The following is a 20213-nucleotide window of genomic DNA, read 5'->3' as shown; positions in this document are numbered from 1 at the left end:
CCCGACATATCGTCCTCCGACACTCCGACATTCGGAGGCGATATCATCTTCGCCGCCATCTTACTCAACTTCGTCTACGAATCGATCTAGATCGAAGCACCCGGTATCGCGAAATATTTTCGGTCTCGAAGTTCGGTCGCGCGCAACGCAAAATATTCACGTATTTATATGCGTAAAATCCGCGATCGACCCTTTTTTGACACTCCCGATACTCGCTACTGCCCGACATTTTTTCTCGTTTCGTGTCGTTCACCCGGTTTAGAGAGATGCTCGCGAAATTGTTGCGGCCGACTCGATATTTAATTATTGGAGCAACTCGAAATCGTGATACGAATACGACGCGCGACAAGTAAACGATGGCACGAGACGATTAATTGGATTAATTCGATGAAGTTCACGACCCGATCGCGATTAGACTTGCTTAGCACCGAGCAAGTTTCGACACTATTGCCCGCGCTTTTCCTAACAAGACCTAGTAACGAGCATAAACAAGCGCGACACGTAGACTCGCAACAATGTACTTTTCATTACGTCAGAGTGCGCGGAGCCAATCACGCGACTCCGATTTACGGGACTTTAATATGGCTAGTATAAATTATGCTGTTTTTCTTTAACATGATCAATGACATGAAATTTGAACTAATTTGAAGCATTTGTAATGACAAGTGGAATAATGGACCCCTTCTTGCATGCCGTGACAATTATTTTTTTTTTGCGTTCTTTATATAACTTTCAAAGCATTTATACATAGATATTGTTAATGTATAACAATGTTGTTTATTTTAAACACATACTTGTATAATAATAAGCCTCTATCAAAAATTAATCTCGTTAATTAATCGAATATTCATAAATATGTGCATTAAACGCGAAAATCGATAATATAATTTTTATTTTTAGTTATCAACAAATATATTAGAATATTTAGTAATTAGAATAATAGCATTAGAATATTTAGTAATTAACTAAAATATTGATTTATCTCATTCTCGTAATAATATTATATAGACTGAAAAATTCGTTCGTGCATGTTTGTATACTATATGTATACATGTATATGTGACAGGATAGTCGTGACGTGTGCGGATTCGTTACGGTGGCGCGATTATTGGGGGAGGTGGATACATAAAATAAAGGAGTAAAGTGGGGGAAGCGCTGTACTGTTTTGGCGGGAAACGGGAGAGAGAGAGAGAGAGTGACAGCTCGAGCCAGGGGTTCGATTGTGTAATTTTTTCTAAAGTAAAAATGTGAAAAGTGAAAAATTTCTTCCAATCACACATCGATTTTATCTTAAAATCAATGCGTGATTGGTGGAAATTTTTCACTTTTCACGTTTTTACTTTAGAAAAAGTTACACAATCGACCCCCAGGCCTCCTAACCACCCGGCCACTTTGTTTTGTTACATTTTGCAACACAGTAGTGCGAAGCCGATACCGATCCGTTTAGGAATGCGACGACATAAAATATTACATCAAATGGTAATTTTTATGATAATATTTGAGATCACGTAGAGAAATACAATCAGCATGCAAATCTAACAAATTATTTTCATGCGAACATCTAGCTTATCTTCATATCTGTCTTGAAAATAAAGAGTATATTATGAATACTTTTCAGGTGAATAAATCGCATTTTCCATGATCGATTCTTTCGTTTATAATTATCCGCATTATTATAAATGTTTACGAGATAATGTTATGATATTGTGGATATAAATATGGATATAAATGGATCGGAGATCTACACAAATACGGTTGATGATGATATGAAAGCAAAGAGCCGGTCATACAGGTTAGTTAACGTATATATTAATTGATTGCGCATTAAAATTGGCATTACAGTTTTATTTCAATAAATATTTTTTTATTATATATTAATGCTCTATTATAATGTATATACAATATACATTATGTAGTATATGAGTATATGAATGTACATTTATCTTTCTTTTATCTTGATACTAATTCACATATATACATATATATGTATAATATAAAAATAATATATATGCAGTTTTTTCTCGAAAAAAATATTAGTATTTGTTGAAAATTGTTACGAGATATTTATAAAATTTTTTATATGAATCGAAAATATCAAGCTTATTTGGTTTTAAACAAATTTATACGAATTTTTATAGAATCTAATATATATATAATTGCTTATCTTCGGTAATTACAGACAGTTCGCTTAAATTCTCGTTCGATATATATAATTATAAGCAGTTGCGAAAGGGATAAGTATTTTATTTTCTTCTCTTTTTGCAGACACACGAACGAGCCGCACTTAACGAGGAAAACAAGACGATGTGATCCTTCGTGCAATATCTTTAAATTCGTGTGTAATGGGTTTACACGCATTGTATATTTTATGAAGCAATGATTGGCGGTTAGTATGAGCGAACGATTTCTTAACTTTCTAAGGATCTCCCTGCAAGCGATAATTCTAGTCCTCGTTATCTTAACAAAGTATAGTTAACGCGCATAAGAAATTATGACATAGTAGATTTAGTACACACTCTGCTTTAGATTTATAGCCGACGTGTATTTATATAACCTGATCATTATCAAACTATTAAATAGTTTTTATTTTTATATCTAATTAATCTAATAAATCGAAAAGGAAAATATAAATTTAAATTTATCACTTTTGGTACATTCATATTTATAAACAAATTTATTATTCCATTATATTTTGTAATGAATTTACTGAACAATTTATTCAATCTTTAGCATAAAATTTTTATTATAAAAGAACATTTTTATTATAGAAGCAAAGATATAAGTAACAGATATATAACATTTTACTTTTAAATTTTTTCAGATATTTTTTGTTCTTGCATTTTTTTGCTATTAAATTTTATGATGTTTTATAATTGATAAATTGTGCAATTTTAGTTGCACGCGCGCATACCTAATTCTTTCTTTTATTTTTTGTAAAAATAACGGTATTTCATTGATTGTATCCAATTTAAAAAATGACTTATTAATTTCTTAGAAGTTGCCAGATTTTTTTACAGCATACATTAATAAAAAAATATCTTTTGTGAAAGAAAAACAAATAATGACAACATAAGATTACTATTGCTATACATAATTTATGTAATTATCGTCTTAGTTAGACAAATAGAATAAAGAATAGAAAAGATGAATAGATTCTTTGATAAATGTATTATTAATTTTTACTTACATTATCAAAAAGAAAATGTATATATCATAAGAAAATACTTGTCATAAAATTCTTTTTTTATAGTAAATAAATTGTAAGATAAAGGTACTGTTAATAATACAAGTGATATAACCAGACTTATTTTTTATTTGGGCTTTTAGGATTAATAAATACAATAATATACTATATCGAGTAGCTTGAAAAAAAAGAAAATGACATTTTTATCATTCTTCTAAATAGATTGCCAAAACCAATTGGCGATTCAGCAGCTGCTACCGCATCGAAAGTACCGGCGGCCAACGACTTCCTCGTTACTTTCACGGAAGACATATTGGAGGACTTGACTGCGAAGAAGGAAATATATTCTACGATCGTTACCAAGGAAACAGGGCATGTGGCACGTTTTTATTGACAAGTAAAAGAAACCGTGCGTATAAGTCTTTGGGATAACTAGCTACCGCTAGCGATATTTATTGCCTCTGTTTGACTTTCAATTTTTATCCCTAACACATGAAAGATTTGTAAATATTTCATTCTTTCCCGATTAAATTGGCAAGATTAAAATATTTCATATGTATCGAAGATAATATACAATACGTTATCTATCTATTATTAATAGTTAAATACGTTTTACATATATGCATTCTTGAATCAATTCATTTTTTTCTTTAATAAAACTGTCGAGATTTTAATCATTATATATGTATTGTGATCAACTAAAGATAAAAGCCGCAAATTAAGCTTCAACATGTAAAATTAATAATCAAATTTTAAGATTTGCATTTAATTTTGAATACATTTTAATGCAATAATGTTATATTTTAAAATTTAATTACTAAGATGCTTGGAAATTAAAAGGTTACGTTAAAATTTAAAAGCTTATTTTAAATTAGCTATGGAGAATAATTCTAAATTGATCGAAGAATACATCATTAAAGGTCATCTAAACATTTTAATAACAATTTACACACTCAAGACATATATAATAGATACATATATAATTTAATGTATCATATTGCAATGAATATTATTAATATGAAATGTATGAAAATCTAAACTTTCGCGATTACACAAATCTATCGAAAAAAACTATTCCATATAATAAATTATTCCATATTCATATTATTAACTTTTCCATTATATAAATAAAATTCAGAAGTACATGAATATGTGCATATATAAAAGGATATAAAAATTTCAAATATAATAGTATTCTTTAGACATTTTTCCTGATCTTTTCAGTTACGAGATTTTCGTTACAGAAAAGAAGGAGCAAGCTGAACGCATTGGAGGTTGTAATATTTACAGGCGCAATAAAAGTACGCTTTTAGCAACCCATTCATCGAAACCTTCTGTTGGTGGAACACAACGTCGCGGAATTTTGGTCATACAATAATGCCAAATATGCGTGAAAAGAATGCGATTCGGAGATGTGCGGTTCATATGGCAGTTTTATTGCTTTTTTAAGCAGTTTCAGGTGCACTCATTTCTTTTTACTTTCTATTTTTCTGGGTTATTTTATCATATGGTTTTGTAACTTGTAGTATGTGGCAATCACGGGTGATTAAAAAAATAAGAAATATTTTCTTATAATTGACAAAATGAAAAGTAATGTAATCGCATTTTTAGAGCAAAGTATTTATTTCTTAGAAGTCGTACATAAAAAGAATATATATCGATTCATCTCTCTCGAAAAAAATAAAATTTTATGTGTTCTATATATTAATTTGAATGTAATTATATAATTGCATATTCGTGCATTTCTATTTTTACAAAAAATATTGTATAAAAATAATGTTAAAGATGAAACATTATTAAAAAAATAATTTTACAATTACAATACTTTTCTTGTTGGTATATATTATTAAAAAAGTTACACGGAGAGAATTTTTTTTATATTTTACCGTAAAATTCGCTACAAGTTTTATTATAATCTGTAATACGTCGAAAAGTATGCAGTATGTTAAAATTATCATGAACAATTAAGCTGGATTGAAAATATTATGCTGCATTATAAAATTGATATAAAATATTTTATATGCTTCTCTATTCTACTTAAAATACTTAAAAAATCATAAGTTTTTAATATATTTTTAAATTATTGACATTTTACTATATATTTTAGTAAAATTCATCAAGCATATTTTATATCTTATTGTAGTAAATATTCTATTTTTTATTGTGGTAAATATTAATCAGAGAAACTCTTATAAAATTCGTCCAATGCCATACTGTACCATGAATTTCGGGATAAATTCTAATTGTAAGAGAAAATCCTCTCTGTGTAGGTAACGAAAAAGTAGATTGCATAAAGAAACAAGTATAAAATTATATTTGAAATGCAATATTTTTTACTATGTTATGGTTGGAAATGTGTCGCCATTTTAAAAGTACTTTCCCACGTAGCGGTGGTTAATTTATCGGATTTTCTTCAGGCGCATCCCTTACGCCCATGGAACAAAATGGCCGACTGAGTATCCATGGAAACACTCTCTCGTGGCAAGAAGGGATGAAGGAAATTGCGTGCGCGCCACGTCAACCAAAAGAAGGGGTGGATGCCCCCCGGATGACGAGGGATACGAGCTGACATATTTCTCGTATCTCCCATCGAACGAGCCATCTAATCTACAGGCCCCGTTCTTCGCCATGGGGACGACGATGACGATGAGACCGTTATTATGTGCTCGAGAATTTGCAATCTAATGCAGTTTACGTGGTCGTAAAAGGGGTGCGACTTAGTCCGCTCTTTTTCTTAATCTACAGGGAGCGTATACGGAAACCGCCAAATGGTCTCGTAAACGTGGATCATCAATAAATTTTCTTTCTCTAAACGAAAGTTACCGCGATGGTATAAACACTAGCCCAAGTGGCGACGCTAAAAATATGAATTAACAATGGGTCGGATATGATGCGCTGACGCATCTGGTTAATACACGTATGCACATAGCTAATCATGGGATACTTTTGCTGCTTATGAACGACATATCGATTAAATCATATACAGAGTCGTCTACAGAGAATAGATTTAATGATGTAAGTATCTATGCGCAAATTCAAAAAGAAAATTAAAGTTATAACAATAATAAATCAAATTATAATAATAATAAATTAAGAAAACATGAATAAAAAGTAGTGTATAGCTACAAAATTAATTTTTTTCAGAAGATTTATTTCTACAATAATATTTTTCTTGAAAAAAATGCATTCTACAACTATATTCAAGTTAACGAAACTTTTCGTTTAATTAAGAATTAAATGATACATTTTTTGTATAATATGCGATTGATTTCGAGACACTGTGTGGAAATCTTATAATACTTTCTATTGAATTTAATTCGCGATTAAATTATGATATATATAATATATATGTGCTAAAAAGTTATAAAATATAATATTAATATTTTATATAATTATATTATTATATAATTTGATTTATATAGAAATAAAACTATGATGCTTTATATATAAATATTTCAATTATCTTAGATTTTTACTATCTTTGCAAAAATGGAAATGCAATTTTTGCTAATATTAAATGCATTTCTATGCCTATTCTATATAATATTTAATTATATCTTTTTGATAAAATTCTTATTTCGATAAATACGGTTAAATTTTTATACATGTATACATTGAAATAATGAAAGGGAAACAAATGAAAACTACATTTATATATTATCTTTTTTATCAAAAACTAAATTAATCATAATGTAATTAATATAAAGTAAGTTATTTATTTGTCGATTACTTTCAAAAATTATGCAATATATTATTTTGAAACATATACATATAATATATAAAATAAATGATAATTATCTTATTCTATATATATTTTTTGCTCATTTTAAACAGACTACTTTATAACAAAATTTTTATTAATTTGAGCTGAGTAAAAAGTATATGTAAAAAATTACAAAGTTGCAATATATATAACATTTTTAAAAAAACATATATTATAAGAAATTGAGTATATATTACGACTTAAACAAGAGATTTTAAAAGTTCAATTTAAAATTAATGCAGATATATACTACTTATATATCAAGTTTTTTTATTTTATAATATACACAGTAGATTTTATTTTTCTGTAAGATTAATTATTAATAATAATCTTAACAAATTGGAAGTGTGTTGATTTTTTTTTAGAAAAAATGCCAATAAAAATCATTACTGTCTCTCTTACATATATATAAAATAGATCAAAGCAACTAGATCGCTGTAAAAACAAACATGTATATTTTTCTTCTAAAAAATATCACAGACACGATAAAATATTTTTCAAATATATTATAATTTGTTTTAATTACTTTTTTACTCTTACAATTATTTAATTTTTATTAAATAACATGAACATATATACAAAAAATACAATAATTAAGAATAAGTATGATATATTGCATAATATAAATGATATTGTTACAGTTAGTGATTTATATTTAGTGTTATGATTTAGTACAATCAGAATTAAATATGAATTATGGCAAAGACATTTAAATACAAGATTTAACTTAAATATGACGTTTACTTTTACGTTAATATAATGTCGATCATATTTGTGGCAGTTAATGTACTAAAAGTAATACATATGATAAAAACAGAAACAATTATATACGATTGTGACAATGTATAAATATACATATATACAGATGATACTGATAATATTTAGAACGGAAAAATATGTTATACAAAATTTTTTTATCTTTGTTTTATCTCTATTTTGTATTTTATTTGTTTTTTTTTCTGTTAAAAAAATGTTAACATTTTATTAACTTAAATTTTCATACTGTTTTACTTCATGTATTTTTGCAAAGACAATTTTGTTCCAGGTTACATGGGTGTTTCGTATCTACGGTTAAGAGATCGTTCGCCAGAGAAAGATACTGGACGACGGCCTCTATAAAATATATTAGATACGACCGGGGGCCACATGTTACGGTCGAAGCGCCAATGCGGGATAAGTCTCGGCAGGGTTGCTACCTCGGGAACCAAATGCCTCGCTGCAGCTTGTAAAAGCGTCCCTGCTTGGCCAATAGCAACGAGCCGCGACGCTCCCCTAATATAGAAGAGCGCCCCTTTTGCTCCCCAAGTTTCAGTAGTACCGCGGATAATGGCGAACATTCCGCGGCTGATATACTTCTACGACTTCCATCGACTTGTGTTGTTAAGCTGTCATAAATTAATCTCATAAAAGAAGGACAGGACAAAATGGAAAAGGGCAGCCAGGTAGTTTTTTTACTTAAATACGTTACACCTTGAAAATATAATCTTATTTCTAATAAAATGCGTACACTATCTTGCAAAAATTCTATTTCCAAATATAAGACACAGGCGCATTGTATTCTTTGCTTTTTACGATTTCGATTTATGATTTATGACATTTATTAGTAAACAAGTATATATACTAATCAGTATAAATATAACTTTATTGTTGTATGATTGTAAGTTAATTTATAATTATGAGATGATTATAACGTTTAGATATTTCTGATAAAAACGCTTGATGTACGTATTTCTCGACATTTTCTCTTCTTAAAAATAAATGTGCAATATTTTTTTGATAATATTCGAATAATAGCAAGTCAAATTAAAATGATAATAGTAAAATAGGCAATCAAAAAATTTTTCTTATACCAAACAAATATATCAAAGAGAAACGTAATATTATGAAGTATCCTTAACACACATATCCAAAAAATGTTTAGAGGACATTTAGAGGATGTTCAGATGTCCTTTGAATATCCTCCAAACGTCTTTCAGACATGTTATGCTGTTAGGGATAAATCATAAATATATGATATAATTAAAACTATGATAACAATATAATAATTTGGTAACTAAATCATTAGATAATTTTTTTTACAAGTAAATTTTTGTTATTGATTTATTAAAAGCTAAATATTATAAAAGTGTAAATCACAAATGTATATACAATATAATTTAAAATGATGATAACAATAATATAATGCTAACTAAAATATTAGATTTTTATTAGATTATTTTTTTCCACTAAATAAATGTCAAAGTATATAATTATCAAATTAGTATGATATTTTGAATACAAAAGAAAAGATCTCTTTCTCAAGATGGTTGATAATTTCAGACTATAAAATTAATTTTGCGTCAAATCCTCTAAGATTTTCTATATTATAATTTTATTGAATATATATTTTTGTATGCTTTTTAAAAGAATGATTATTTTGTAAAGTGATTACTTTGCTTTTTCGTTGAATCTCACGTACACAGTTTTATCAGATGTGACATATGATATCTGTTGATTTTTAGATATAAGAGCGGTAGATTTTTATACGAGATGTAATATTTTTGTTGTGACAAAGCATTTTATGCGACATTTTTAAGAGTTTTCTACGAACAAAATGTAGACGCAGTTAACATATATGTACCCTATAAGCGCATGATATTTAATATTTAAGCAATATTCTAGGCGTATTTTTAGAATATTTAATATTCTAAGAATACGCCTAGAATATTAAATAATATCATGCGCTTATATATGTGTATACAATAGTGAACATTTCAAAAAGCGATTTGAATGCGCGCGATTCAACGTATAGCGCTGAACAATATTCTCTAATGTGTCACAATTTTATCATTTCTCTAATGAAACAATTTTTTTATGTTTAGGAAAAATTTCCGCATCCAAATACATCCTAATGGACAGATGAAGAATTAAATATATATACCGCCAGACGATTATGTAGAGATGAGTTTGCTTGTACATAGATAATTTCTCAAGTCGCAATTATATATATGAAGGTAAAATAAGTCACAAAATTTCAGTACTTATATAATAGAATAAAATTACAATATATTAATAGAGAAATATGAATGATCGCAATTCGAAATGTCAAATTACAACTCTCGAAGTATCGAAACTCAATACATATAAAGTACGAAAATAATCCAGGATATAATTATTTAAAATTTTAAAAATTTATAAATTGCTTTGTGAACAATTGATTTAATATGTAATTGAAATATTTAGAAATAATATTATCCAGACAGCACTAAATCCAAAATCGGCGCATAAGATATCTTTAAAATATATTTAAGATGTCTTTCGGATATCATATCATAAGATTTCCTAAAGCTGTCTTAAAGATTTCTTAATGATATCTTATGCGCCAATTTTGGGCTTGGTGCTGTCTGGGTAGAGTATCCCCCCAGATTTAATCTTTATATTTAATCTAGAATTGATACAAATTTAATTCTTATTATATATAGTATAATTCTTTTAAGATGTAAGATACATATACATACATATATATATCATTTTGAAGTAAAATAAATATAAATCAATTTTGAATTTTATATATATATATATATATATATAAAATTCAAAATTGATTTATATTTATTTTACTTCAAAATGATATATATATGTATGTATATGTATCTTACATCTTAAAAGAATTATACTATATATAATAAGAATTAAATTTGTATCAATTTTGAATTTTATATATATACTATATATATATAAAATTCAAAATTGATTTATATTTATTTTACTTCAAAATGATTATAAGAATTTAATAAATATAAAAAGATGAAATTACACTTTGGACAAATTCTAATCATTGTATCAATTGCTAACAGCAATTTTATTTTTATTTAGTAATAAGATGTATATGTGTTATATATATAATATATCTCTTTATTGTCACACACATACACACACACACACACACACAAACTATTCTACTCTAACTTAACCTGTCTTACGTCATGCGTAGTACTGCTGCGCAGTGCGCAAGGGCGCAAGTTGCAGCTGAGGCTGAGAAGGATCCGCTGTGAGTAACGATTCTTCACAATGATAACTTCACGAGGATTGAATTTATTGAGAATTGCCTGTAGAAGTAGCCAAAATAAAATTCCTGCGACGAATTTACGGTCCGTCAGATTCGGTCACGAGTAAGTAAAATTATTATGTAACCCTGTATGTTTTATAGGTTAACTCTCAGTCTATTATATTACTAGTGTTCGAACATGTTAAATAAAAGTAAATGTATTTCGAATGTGTTCACATCGAATATATATTGATTAATAATATAATATTGATGTAGAAAAAGTTTCTTATAACCATTTTTTGCAATATTATAATTTATTAATGTGATTTATTAGATGTACTAATATGTATTATTGTTATTTTGTCAGTCATTATCATGGATCATATCGTGAGATTCCACCAGTAGAAAAGAAATGGGTATATGCAGCTGAAGTTTTTGGAGGTTTTATGTGGTGGTGGGTCTTATGGCATTTCTGGCATGACTTTGGTCATATTGTTGTAAGTATCGAATAATTTTGAACATCTCACTTTTGTGCAATTCTAATATTTATTATTATTCTCTAATGTAACAATTTTGCTATAGCTTCTAATATAATAACTTTTTATGTTTAGGGAGAATTTCCATATCCCGAAACATCCAAATGGACAGATGAAGAATTAGGTATACCGCCAGATGATTATGTAGAGCCTGCTCGTACATAGATAGTTTTTCAAATATTATATAAGGTAAAATACTTCTTTTTATTTGAAATAAAAAATTTTAATGCTTATAATAGAATAAAAGTACAATATATTAGTAAAAATATGAAACACTATTTTGTTTCTTTAATCTTTTTTGTAATCCTATGTTATTTACTTTTTTAAATTACTAATACATATTCTAATATGATTTTTTCATATCAATATTATGTAAGGTAAATATTATTACATATATATATATATATATAATTGTATTTTATTAAGCATCTGTTACAAAAAACGTTATTCAAATCGATTAAAAAAAGATATAGTAAAAATCAAGACACATTGTATATTTTGGATATTAGTTCTTTTTTGCAACTTTGATGGAAACAGTTTTAATCTCGAGATATTCTTTTAGGCCTTCTTCACCCCTAAAAAATAATTAATAATTAATAACATTGTTAGTTTAATTACATAGTATTTAGATTAATGTAATTTAATTAATTATTACGTACAATTCACGTCCTATGCCAGATTGTTTGAATCCACCAAATGGTGTTTGGGGTGTGATAGCATCGTAACAATTTACCCTAATAAAAATTACGACTTTAGCATAGATATTTATTTATATTCATATGGCAAAGTATGTTTCATAAAATTGTTTACTTACCAAACACTGCCTGCCTCTACGGCTTGGGCAAATTCCAAAGCTTTATCAATATCTTTAGTAATTACACCAGCGGCAAGACCATAGTTGGTGCGATTGGCACGTTCAATTACTTCATCCATGGTATCAAATTTCAAAATTGATTGAACGGGGCCAAAAATTTCCTCTTTGGCAATTCGCATATCGTCGGTCACGTTCGAGAAAACTGTAGGCTGTACGAAGTAACCGGTATTACCCGCGCGATTTCCACCAACTTCCACAACAGCGCCCTGCTGTTTCCCCGAACTGATTAGACCCATAATTTTGTCCAACATAACTTGATCGATCTGCGGGCCTTGATCCGTTGTAGAATCGAATGGATTCCCTACTTTTATAGCAAGAGCTAGCTGTTTAGCGTGCTTTACAAACTCGTCATATATTTTAGAGTGCACAAATGTTCGCGATCCTGCGCAACAGTTTTGCCCATGATTGCTAAATATAGCATCATGCGCGATTTTCGCAGCTTCTTTCACTATAAATTAATATAATAGATATTAAAACTGCAATAGAAATAAAAATATAATAATTATTTATTAAATATATTATTTACAACGTACCATCAACATCATCAAAGATAACAAGTGGACTTTTGCCACCTAATTCAAGGCTGACACGTTTAAGATTACTTTTAGCAGCTGCTGCCATTATGGCATGTCCGACCTGTAGAAGCAAAATATAATTTACTTGTATTAATTATTCTATAATGTTACATAAAATATTTATTTAAATGTGAATACCTCAGTAGATCCAGTAAATGCAACTTTACGAATTTCTGGATGCTCAGCAATAGCTGCACCAGCAGTTGGACCGTAACCTGGAATGACGTTTACAACACCTGCTGGAAATCCTGCCTCCTTAGCAAGAGCGGCTGCGTAAAGTGCAGTCAAAGGCGTTTGTTCTGCTGGTTTTAAGACTACAGTGCATCCAGTTGCCAATGCAGGACCCCATTTCCAAATTAACATCATGAAAGGATAATTCCAAGGGATGATTTGTCCTACAACGCCGATTGGCTCTCTTCGCGTCAATGTAACATTGGAATCACCTAGTCAAGTAATAAATAAAATTATTTACTGGTATTTATAATTTATCTATCTCTTCATGAATATAGTAGAAAATTATAAACATTGATATAATATATAATAATTTATATTAATAAGGTTAATATAGTTTATATTCGATTTAGTGGTCACTCTCTTAATTAATAATCTGTTGATATAACAATATACATTGTACGTACAAATTCAGAATTATCTTATACAAGTAATCTCATACAGAAACGTTAAAATAATCATAAACAATGTCGAAAATATAAATACCTGTTGGGATAGTGTTTCCCACTATCTTATCACACCAGCCTGCATAATAACGAAGAAAAGCAATACTTGCTTGTATATCACCTTTAGCACTTGCATATGTTTTGCCATTATCAAGAGTTTCAAGAGAAGCAATATAATCTAAATCGCGCGTGATGAGATCTGCCAACTATTTTATTAATTTTTGTTAGATTTATTCAGATTATGTAACTATTGTTTGGTATATTTTATACGGTATAATTTACCTTGTGCATGAGTTGTCCACGAATATATGGATTCATTTGACGCCATTTCGAATTTCTGTCAAAAGCTCGTTTAGCAGCAGCCACTGCTTTATCTACATCGAGCTAAAAAATTTATCTTTTAAATTATAATTGATTAATCTTTCTTATTTAAATTAGTATTTGTTAACATTTTTAGCGTCACACATAATTAATGAGATACAATTTAATTTCAATATTATGTGCAGCAATACAGTTTTTATTTTTTTTTAGAATTAGATCAGGAATTACAATTTTTAATCATATGCAGCTGATATTACTTAAAATGTTTCTATCTATTATCTCTTTAATCAATCTTTGATATCAATAACTTTTATCTATTAAATATGATGCATAAACAGAAGATTGTTATATCAATGTTTTTATCTAAAAGACATTCTAAAAATCACTGAGATTCCTCTTCAATATCTAAATCTACATCTGCTAAGAAACGTAAACATGTCAAATTAAAAAAGAATGCATAATTTTTTGTGTGAGACACAGATGTGAAATATATTAAAATGGAAAACAAATTAGTAGAAATATATTCCGTACATATTTTGTCGGTTTTTTTGAAGAAAAAATTAAAAATTTGGGAATAAAGACAAAGAATGAAGATAAATGATACGTTAATATCTTTTTTATCACACGCGACAAACAAGCAAACAAATCATCTCTTATCAAAAACAAAAATTTTTACGAGTTCTATTTTTTGAATATTCATATTTGAAGCATTTTTTATTTAGAGTTTCGGATTCCTTTTTTGACATTCAAATTTTGACAAGTTTAAGTTTTTTTTACCTATGTTCTTCATTTAATATTTTTTATTCTGAGTTTTTTAGTGCCCTTCAAATTCTATATTTTTTCTTGAAGTCATGGAAAACACAAATGAGAAAATCTAATAAATTTCCAAGTGCAAAAATTAATAAAGCGTCTAATTTTGTGTAATACTTTTCCAATTTTACATTAAATCGTTACTTTTTTATATTAAATAAATTTCGAATAAAGAAATCGAATGTTAATTTTAATTGTTTATTAAAGATTTTAAAATAAAAAATAGCACGAGAATTTTCTAATTCGCCATTTGTAAAATTTCATCTGTGTTTTCCAGGACTAAACACTGAAATATATATTATGTGATATTACGCAAACAATTTTACCTTATCTCCTTCGGAAATTTCTGTGATAACTTTGCCATCAACGGGATTTATTGTGGGAAATGTACGGCCGCTCACAGCATCCACAAATTCATTGTCAATGAAAAGCTACAATTATATATATATATATATATATATATATATACATATATATTAATTTGAAAAATATAATATCACTATGCACTCTTTATGAAATTATACGAAATATCAACTTACTTTGGTATATTTAATTTCCACCGAATGCTTTGCCATTTTCTTCTCACAATCAGCTATTTTACGTCTATACTCGACGACAGTTAACCAGCAATTATGAGAAATGGATAATACTTGTTTAAGTAGTCAAGCGTTATCAACTAATTATTTTAAACGTGTGATAAGATTTGATACACTTTAGCTCTAATTACACCTCGGGAAGATATCTCTTATATCATATTTTACGTCCTTATTCATATATATACAATGTGATTAGTGAGACTGAAACTTCGATAAAAAAAACATTGTGTTATTAAATCGGTATCCTGATGGTATAAAAATCAAACAATTTTATTTTTCCCTTTATAATAGATATTACTTATGTAGAAACAGCACTGTATTCTTTTTAGAATTCTACTAAATATATAGGTTTCATGAAGCTATTTTGAGATTATCATTCGTTACAATTATATAATGTTAGTTGTAAACAAAGTAACACTTATCAGAGCTTTGTTTTTTCTTAAATTATCTGTCTTATCTTATCATAGATATATAGTTGTCAATTTTGAAATATTCTTAAATAATGTTCTTTTTTAGAGAAAGATATCAGCTTTTGAATTTAATTATTCATAGAATTTATCAAAAAATTACACATATGTGAAAATAACACAGTCAGTAAAAAATATTCTCAGTGTTGATAAAGAGATTCGACCTTTGGGGCATCTTTGTGCTTACTTATTGTCAGCTTTGATAGAATAATATCAAAGTATTAATACACTTTTATATATTCAGTGTAGGCTAAAAAATCAATTGTGATAGCAGTAAGATTATATCTTTTAAACATTTACCCGAATGCATAATATTATTTTGCATATTATTTATCTCGTTACATGAAGCGCGATAACATTTATTCGCTTGTATGAGATGTAGATAAGTATAGTATCTTGAAAAATATTTATGATGTGCAAATATCCCGAAGTTGGGCACTCGTAGATATTTTTATTAATAATAATTTTTCTTTGACAGCAAAAACGCACAGAATAGGTTAATGAAAAAATAATTCTTTCTTATTCGTAAAAAAAATGAAGCGACTCTATGCTGTATTAAATCGATACTTAAACCAGGTTTTCTCAGCATACGTATATGGCAACACAGAAGTGGCAACTCAAACTCATGGAAATTCATATATATATTGATTACGTTACGTGCATTTTAAACAAATCTTTTAAATTTGCAGTACATTTGTAAAATTTAAATTTTAAAAGCTATATACAAATTTTGTGTAATTAATTGCTTTAAGAAATGTCTATTTTGAACGAACATGATTGTTTGGTCGAAACCTCGCAGGGTGTTTCACAACAAACTGCGGTAAGTTTTTTTACGTTATATTTATAATTATAAATATTTTTTTATAATTATATTTATATTTTTATGTTATATTTATTTGTCTCATCAATATATGTAAAATGCAACTGCACGTTAATTTAAACATAACAATAGAAAGCAAACTGAATGAATGGCGTGTATATTTGCAGAGAATTGTATTTATTTATCGTTGATCTTGCATGACATGCACAATCTATTATCCCTCATCTCGTGACAAATTTTCGAGGTAGAAAATGCAACCGAGTCCTGCGGTGGAACACGGAGATGCTTGCGGAGACAACGTCGAAAAACCTCCACCCTATTTACCTCAGCCCGAGGATGATTATCCACCGAAGCCTGAATGTTCAATGGAACCACTTGGACCATGGGCCACGGGCAGCGTAACGTGTTCCACTAAAGGTGGAATCACAGGTTTAAGACCAGTCACAGATCGATATTCCATCACTCGTTATGGACCAAGTGAATGGCGAGCCCATAATTGGAATACCTTTCAGCAGTCGGATGAGAAAATTTATGACGCTCAGTATGAGTCAACACACTATATATTTTCCTATATATTTTTTAAATGAACTAATAATGAACACACATTATTATGTGTGATAAAAGTATTACTTATCAATTCAGTCGCATTTAAAAAATATATTTATTATATAGGAAAATATATATTTACTATATAAAAAATATATTTATTATATAGAAAAATATATGTAATGTATAAAAAATATATATTTTACTATATATTTGTAATATTGACATAAAAATTAATTTTTTAGAGTCACGGCCAGCCACGCGAAGCAATGCGTGGATCAAACATATACGGCAGCTGATAAAACACAATTAGAGACGACGGAACATTTAAAAACACGAGCTAACGTGGTGTATCGTTGGAAGACGGAATTGGAACACGCGATCGCTGCCAATGTGGAAGAGATAGAACTGTTGGAGGCTGAGCGTCGTCGAGTACAGCGATCCTTGTCAATATTGATCATTCCTACATCTATTGCAAACGAGTTTCTGCAATTACGTTCCTTTCGCTTGGAATCGGATCTCGTCCGCGATAACGTCGAGGAGCAACTGACAAAGGTTGAATCTCGATGAATTCCCCGCCCAAAAAATTTGCAATTAATGATTGGCAATTAAATCTCTTCATTCCTAAATTGAGTTTATACACGAAGAGAATTTTTTGTCATATTTTATCACAAAATGACTACAAATTTTATCATATTTAAAAATAACCGAAAATTATCATGTTGCATGTTAAAATTATGAATGCTTAAGCTGAAAATATACTACATTGTAAAATTTATATAAAATATTTTATGTTTATCACTTTTTTGGCATCTATTCTAAAGAATCATAAGTTTTCAATATAGTTTTTAATATATTTTAAAATTATTGAAATTTTACTATATATTTTAGTAAAATTAATCAAACATATTTTATATCTTATTGTGATTGACATTAATATTTTTTATTGTGGTAAATATTAATTAGAGAAAATTATAAATATAAAATTCTCTTATAAAATTCTTCCAATACCATATTGTTTCACGATTACCATCAATTTCGGGATAAATTCTAATAGAAAATTCTCTCCGTGTATGTTTTAGGAAATAGCGCTTTGTTCGGAAATACGAAATTTGTTCAATAGAACTTACGAACAGATTGAGACACAGATGATTGAATTAAAGACCGTCAAAGCGCGAATGGAGAACGATTGGTCTGATAAGGCTCATACTTATAATATAGAATCTTTGTGTACGAATTTATCTAACGATTCTCCTCTTCTGTTATGGAAAGCTGGAGCTACGAGATTTCCAGTCGAGTAAGTTTGCACTTTATATATACAAGTCTGACATTAAATAGAATATTATAAGAAGTTAAATTTTCATAAGAAATAGCGATGATAATAATACAGATAATCGATTTAATCATTTATTTTTACTTGAGAGAATAGTTTAATTGCTACTAATTACAGATTTTCGATATCGTCAATTTATCTAATGAATATTTTACTTTTTTTCAGTCAATCAACTCCTACAAGTTATGATGACTTCACGCGAGAAACATTAGCCGTCAGCGAGAATGCTAGACAAAAATCAATAAATTTAAGGTCGACTTTGAACGAAATATATATTAATTCTATTAAAGACCTACGCGATCAAGCAACTTGCGTTGATATTGCACTCGCGGAAAATGTGAAACTTACGCAAGATTGTCTTCAGCAATTAGAAAAGGAATTACTTCGTGTAAGTAATCTATGAGTGTACAACAAAATGCACAAAACAAAATTAAGTAAAATTTAACGAAGAACATTTTTCTTTTTAGTGCTTACGTGAATTAGCAAGCACGGAAAAGTTGATTGAAGAACTTCGGGATTCGACGAAGGGATTAAATAACGCCATGAAATTAGCACAAACGAGATTGGATAATAGATTGAATCGACAGAATATCGAAAGTTGTCGAGATGCAGCTCAGTTTGCGTAAGTAACTTAAAAAAAGATTATTAGTTAATAATTTTAATAAAGCATGCTTTATCAAAACAAATTCAAGCAATGAATGAATGAAAAAACTTTTATTTAGTCTTATCGAAGAAGTGAAATCTCTTGGCGAACAAACTTCTGCTATATTGACAGAATTAAAACGCACTGAGGAATCTCAGGCGAATTTAGTCAAGACAAGAGGTACCCTCGAACATGAAATAATGATAAAACGAAAAACCATATATATAGATAAAGAACGCGGTCAGGTATTACGTTCTTTCTTTCCTTCTACCACAGAATTGTCTGGATTTCAATAAATTAAACTGGTATATACATAATCATTGTGTAATTATCGAAAATTAAGTATAGCATTTAATTTTTTATTTATTGCACATCTTAAATAAATAGTACAGGCTATAGATTACACATTAACAATCTATTATATAGAAATTATGTTTTTAATAAGTTATCAATGTTTTAAAAAGAAACATTTTTTTACAATAATTTTTCTTTCATAACAATTGCAATTTTAATTTTCTTATATTGCAAGTTAACATAAAATATAACTAGTATTTTTTAATTATGCATTGTAGCAATTTCAAATCTTGAAACTAAAGTCGCCAAGATATTTTAGAAAATAGTCATGCTTTGTGATTTTTTTATCACATTTTATAATTATAATTAGTTAAAATTACATGCATACATGCATATAAATATTTACATTGATTTATTCACCCATTTATAAATATGTATACCAAATTGAAATAGAGCTCAGCTTTAAATAGCTCTGTTTTCTTCCTCCAGAAGGCTAAACACTTTAGAAAAATACTAGCTGCATAAAGTGCTGGTTTAGATCAACTTTTTTAATTCTGATGAATCCTTCTCCAGAAACCTTTAATATAAAAAAATATTACTTTCTCAACAAATCGTATAAAGTCTATGTTTGTGTTAATAAATAATTATTACTAACGTTATTATATACTATATGTATATCATTTATTTATATGTTACAAGTTCAATAGATTTTAGTTATATAATAGGTTAGAATGTTACACTCACTTA

The 20213-nt window shown here is 28.2% G+C and overlaps 3 protein-coding genes and 1 long non-coding RNA gene across 8 annotated transcripts; 3 read left to right on the top strand and 1 right to left on the bottom strand.

The window, feature by feature from the left end:
- Positions 1-1240: 1240 nt before the first annotated feature.
- On the top strand, positions 1241-9934 carry LOC114928537 (uncharacterized). The gene is made up of 8 exons (XR_003819078.2): positions 1241-1479; positions 1619-1792; positions 2266-2386; positions 3407-3593; positions 4429-4643; positions 5602-6199; positions 7993-8389; positions 9809-9934. It is a non-coding gene; the product is annotated as an uncharacterized LOC114928537 (long non-coding RNA).
- A 975-nt stretch (positions 9935-10909) lies between these two features.
- Positions 10910-13436, top strand: Ndufb2 (NADH dehydrogenase (ubiquinone) 1 beta subcomplex, 2, 8kDa). Of its 3 annotated transcripts, none has more exons than XM_029299771.2 (4): positions 10910-11098; positions 11342-11471; positions 11586-11699; positions 13145-13436. In XM_029299771.2, the coding sequence occupies exons 1-3, from the start codon at positions 10998-11000 to the stop codon at positions 11673-11675; spliced, it is 321 nt and encodes a 106-aa protein (XP_029155604.1). In that variant the 5' UTR covers positions 10910-10997; the 3' UTR covers positions 11676-11699; positions 13145-13436. The 3 variants fall into 3 exon arrangements, with proteins under 3 accessions (XP_029155604.1, XP_029155603.1, XP_029155602.1); XM_029299770.1 differs by having other exon boundaries at positions 13106-13436; XM_029299769.1 differs by having other exon boundaries at positions 13103-13436.
- Positions 11909-20204, bottom strand: LOC114928526 (aldehyde dehydrogenase 1A1). Of its 3 annotated transcripts, none has more exons than XM_085480770.1 (11): positions 20122-20204; positions 19873-20043; positions 15307-15570; positions 15094-15198; positions 13919-14020; positions 13677-13842; positions 13098-13402; positions 12918-13020; positions 12325-12832; positions 12170-12244; positions 11909-12085 (listed from the first exon to the last, which is right to left on the bottom strand). In XM_085480770.1, the coding sequence occupies exons 3-11, from the start codon at positions 15340-15342 to the stop codon at positions 12016-12018; spliced, it is 1470 nt and encodes a 489-aa protein (XP_085336896.1). In that variant the 5' UTR covers positions 15343-15570; positions 19873-20043; positions 20122-20204; the 3' UTR covers positions 11909-12015. The 3 variants fall into 3 exon arrangements, with proteins under 3 accessions (XP_085336896.1, XP_029155598.2, XP_029155599.2); XM_029299765.2 differs by having other exon boundaries at positions 19887-20043; XM_029299766.2 differs by having other exon boundaries at positions 19907-20043.
- On the top strand, positions 13517-19514 carry Tektin-A (Tektin A). The gene is made up of 7 exons (XM_085480769.1): positions 13517-16650; positions 16899-17191; positions 17442-17751; positions 18279-18493; positions 18695-18917; positions 18997-19151; positions 19252-19514. Exons 1-7 carry the CDS (start codon positions 16585-16587, stop codon positions 19466-19468), a joined length of 1479 nt encoding a protein of 492 aa, XP_085336895.1. The 5' UTR covers positions 13517-16584; the 3' UTR covers positions 19469-19514.
- Positions 20205-20213: the final 9 nt, after the last annotated feature.

The sequence above is a fragment of the Nylanderia fulva genome, unplaced genomic scaffold, assembly GCF_048542155.1.
Source record: "Nylanderia fulva isolate GAGA-0341 unplaced genomic scaffold, ASM4854215v1 Scaffold16, whole genome shotgun sequence".
Lineage (NCBI taxonomy): Eukaryota > Metazoa > Arthropoda > Insecta > Hymenoptera > Formicidae > Nylanderia > Nylanderia fulva.
This window is presented reverse-complemented; position numbering and strand designations above follow the sequence as displayed.

Bases quoted from the DNA above. Each gene is read 5' to 3' on its own strand.
- LOC114928526 (XM_085480770.1), bottom strand. From the start codon at position 15,342: ATGGCAAAGCATTCGGTGGAAATTAAATATACCAAA. The intron at 13,843-13,918 runs GTAAATTATACC...TTAATAAAATAG, and splicing joins GTGGACAACTCATGCACAAG to TTGGCAGATCTCATCACGCG. The intron at 13,021-13,097 runs GTATTCACATTT...TTGCTTCTACAG, and splicing joins CATTTACTGGATCTACTGAG to GTCGGACATGCCATAATGGC.
- Tektin-A (XM_085480769.1), top strand. From the start codon at position 16,585: ATGTCTATTTTGAACGAACATGATTGTTTGGTCGAAACCTCGCAGGGT. The intron at 18,918-18,996 runs GTAAGTAATCTA...TTTTCTTTTTAG, and splicing joins TAGAAAAGGAATTACTTCGT to TGCTTACGTGAATTAGCAAG. The intron at 19,152-19,251 runs GTAAGTAACTTA...ACTTTTATTTAG, and splicing joins CGAGATGCAGCTCAGTTTGC to TCTTATCGAAGAAGTGAAAT.
- Ndufb2 (XM_029299771.2), top strand. From the start codon at position 10,998: ATGATAACTTCACGAGGATTGAATTTATTGAGAATTGCCTGTAGAAGT. The intron at 11,099-11,341 runs GTAAGTAAAATT...TTATTTTGTCAG, and splicing joins TCCGTCAGATTCGGTCACGA to TCATTATCATGGATCATATC. The intron at 11,472-11,585 runs GTAAGTATCGAA...TTTTATGTTTAG, and splicing joins ATGACTTTGGTCATATTGTT to GGAGAATTTCCATATCCCGA.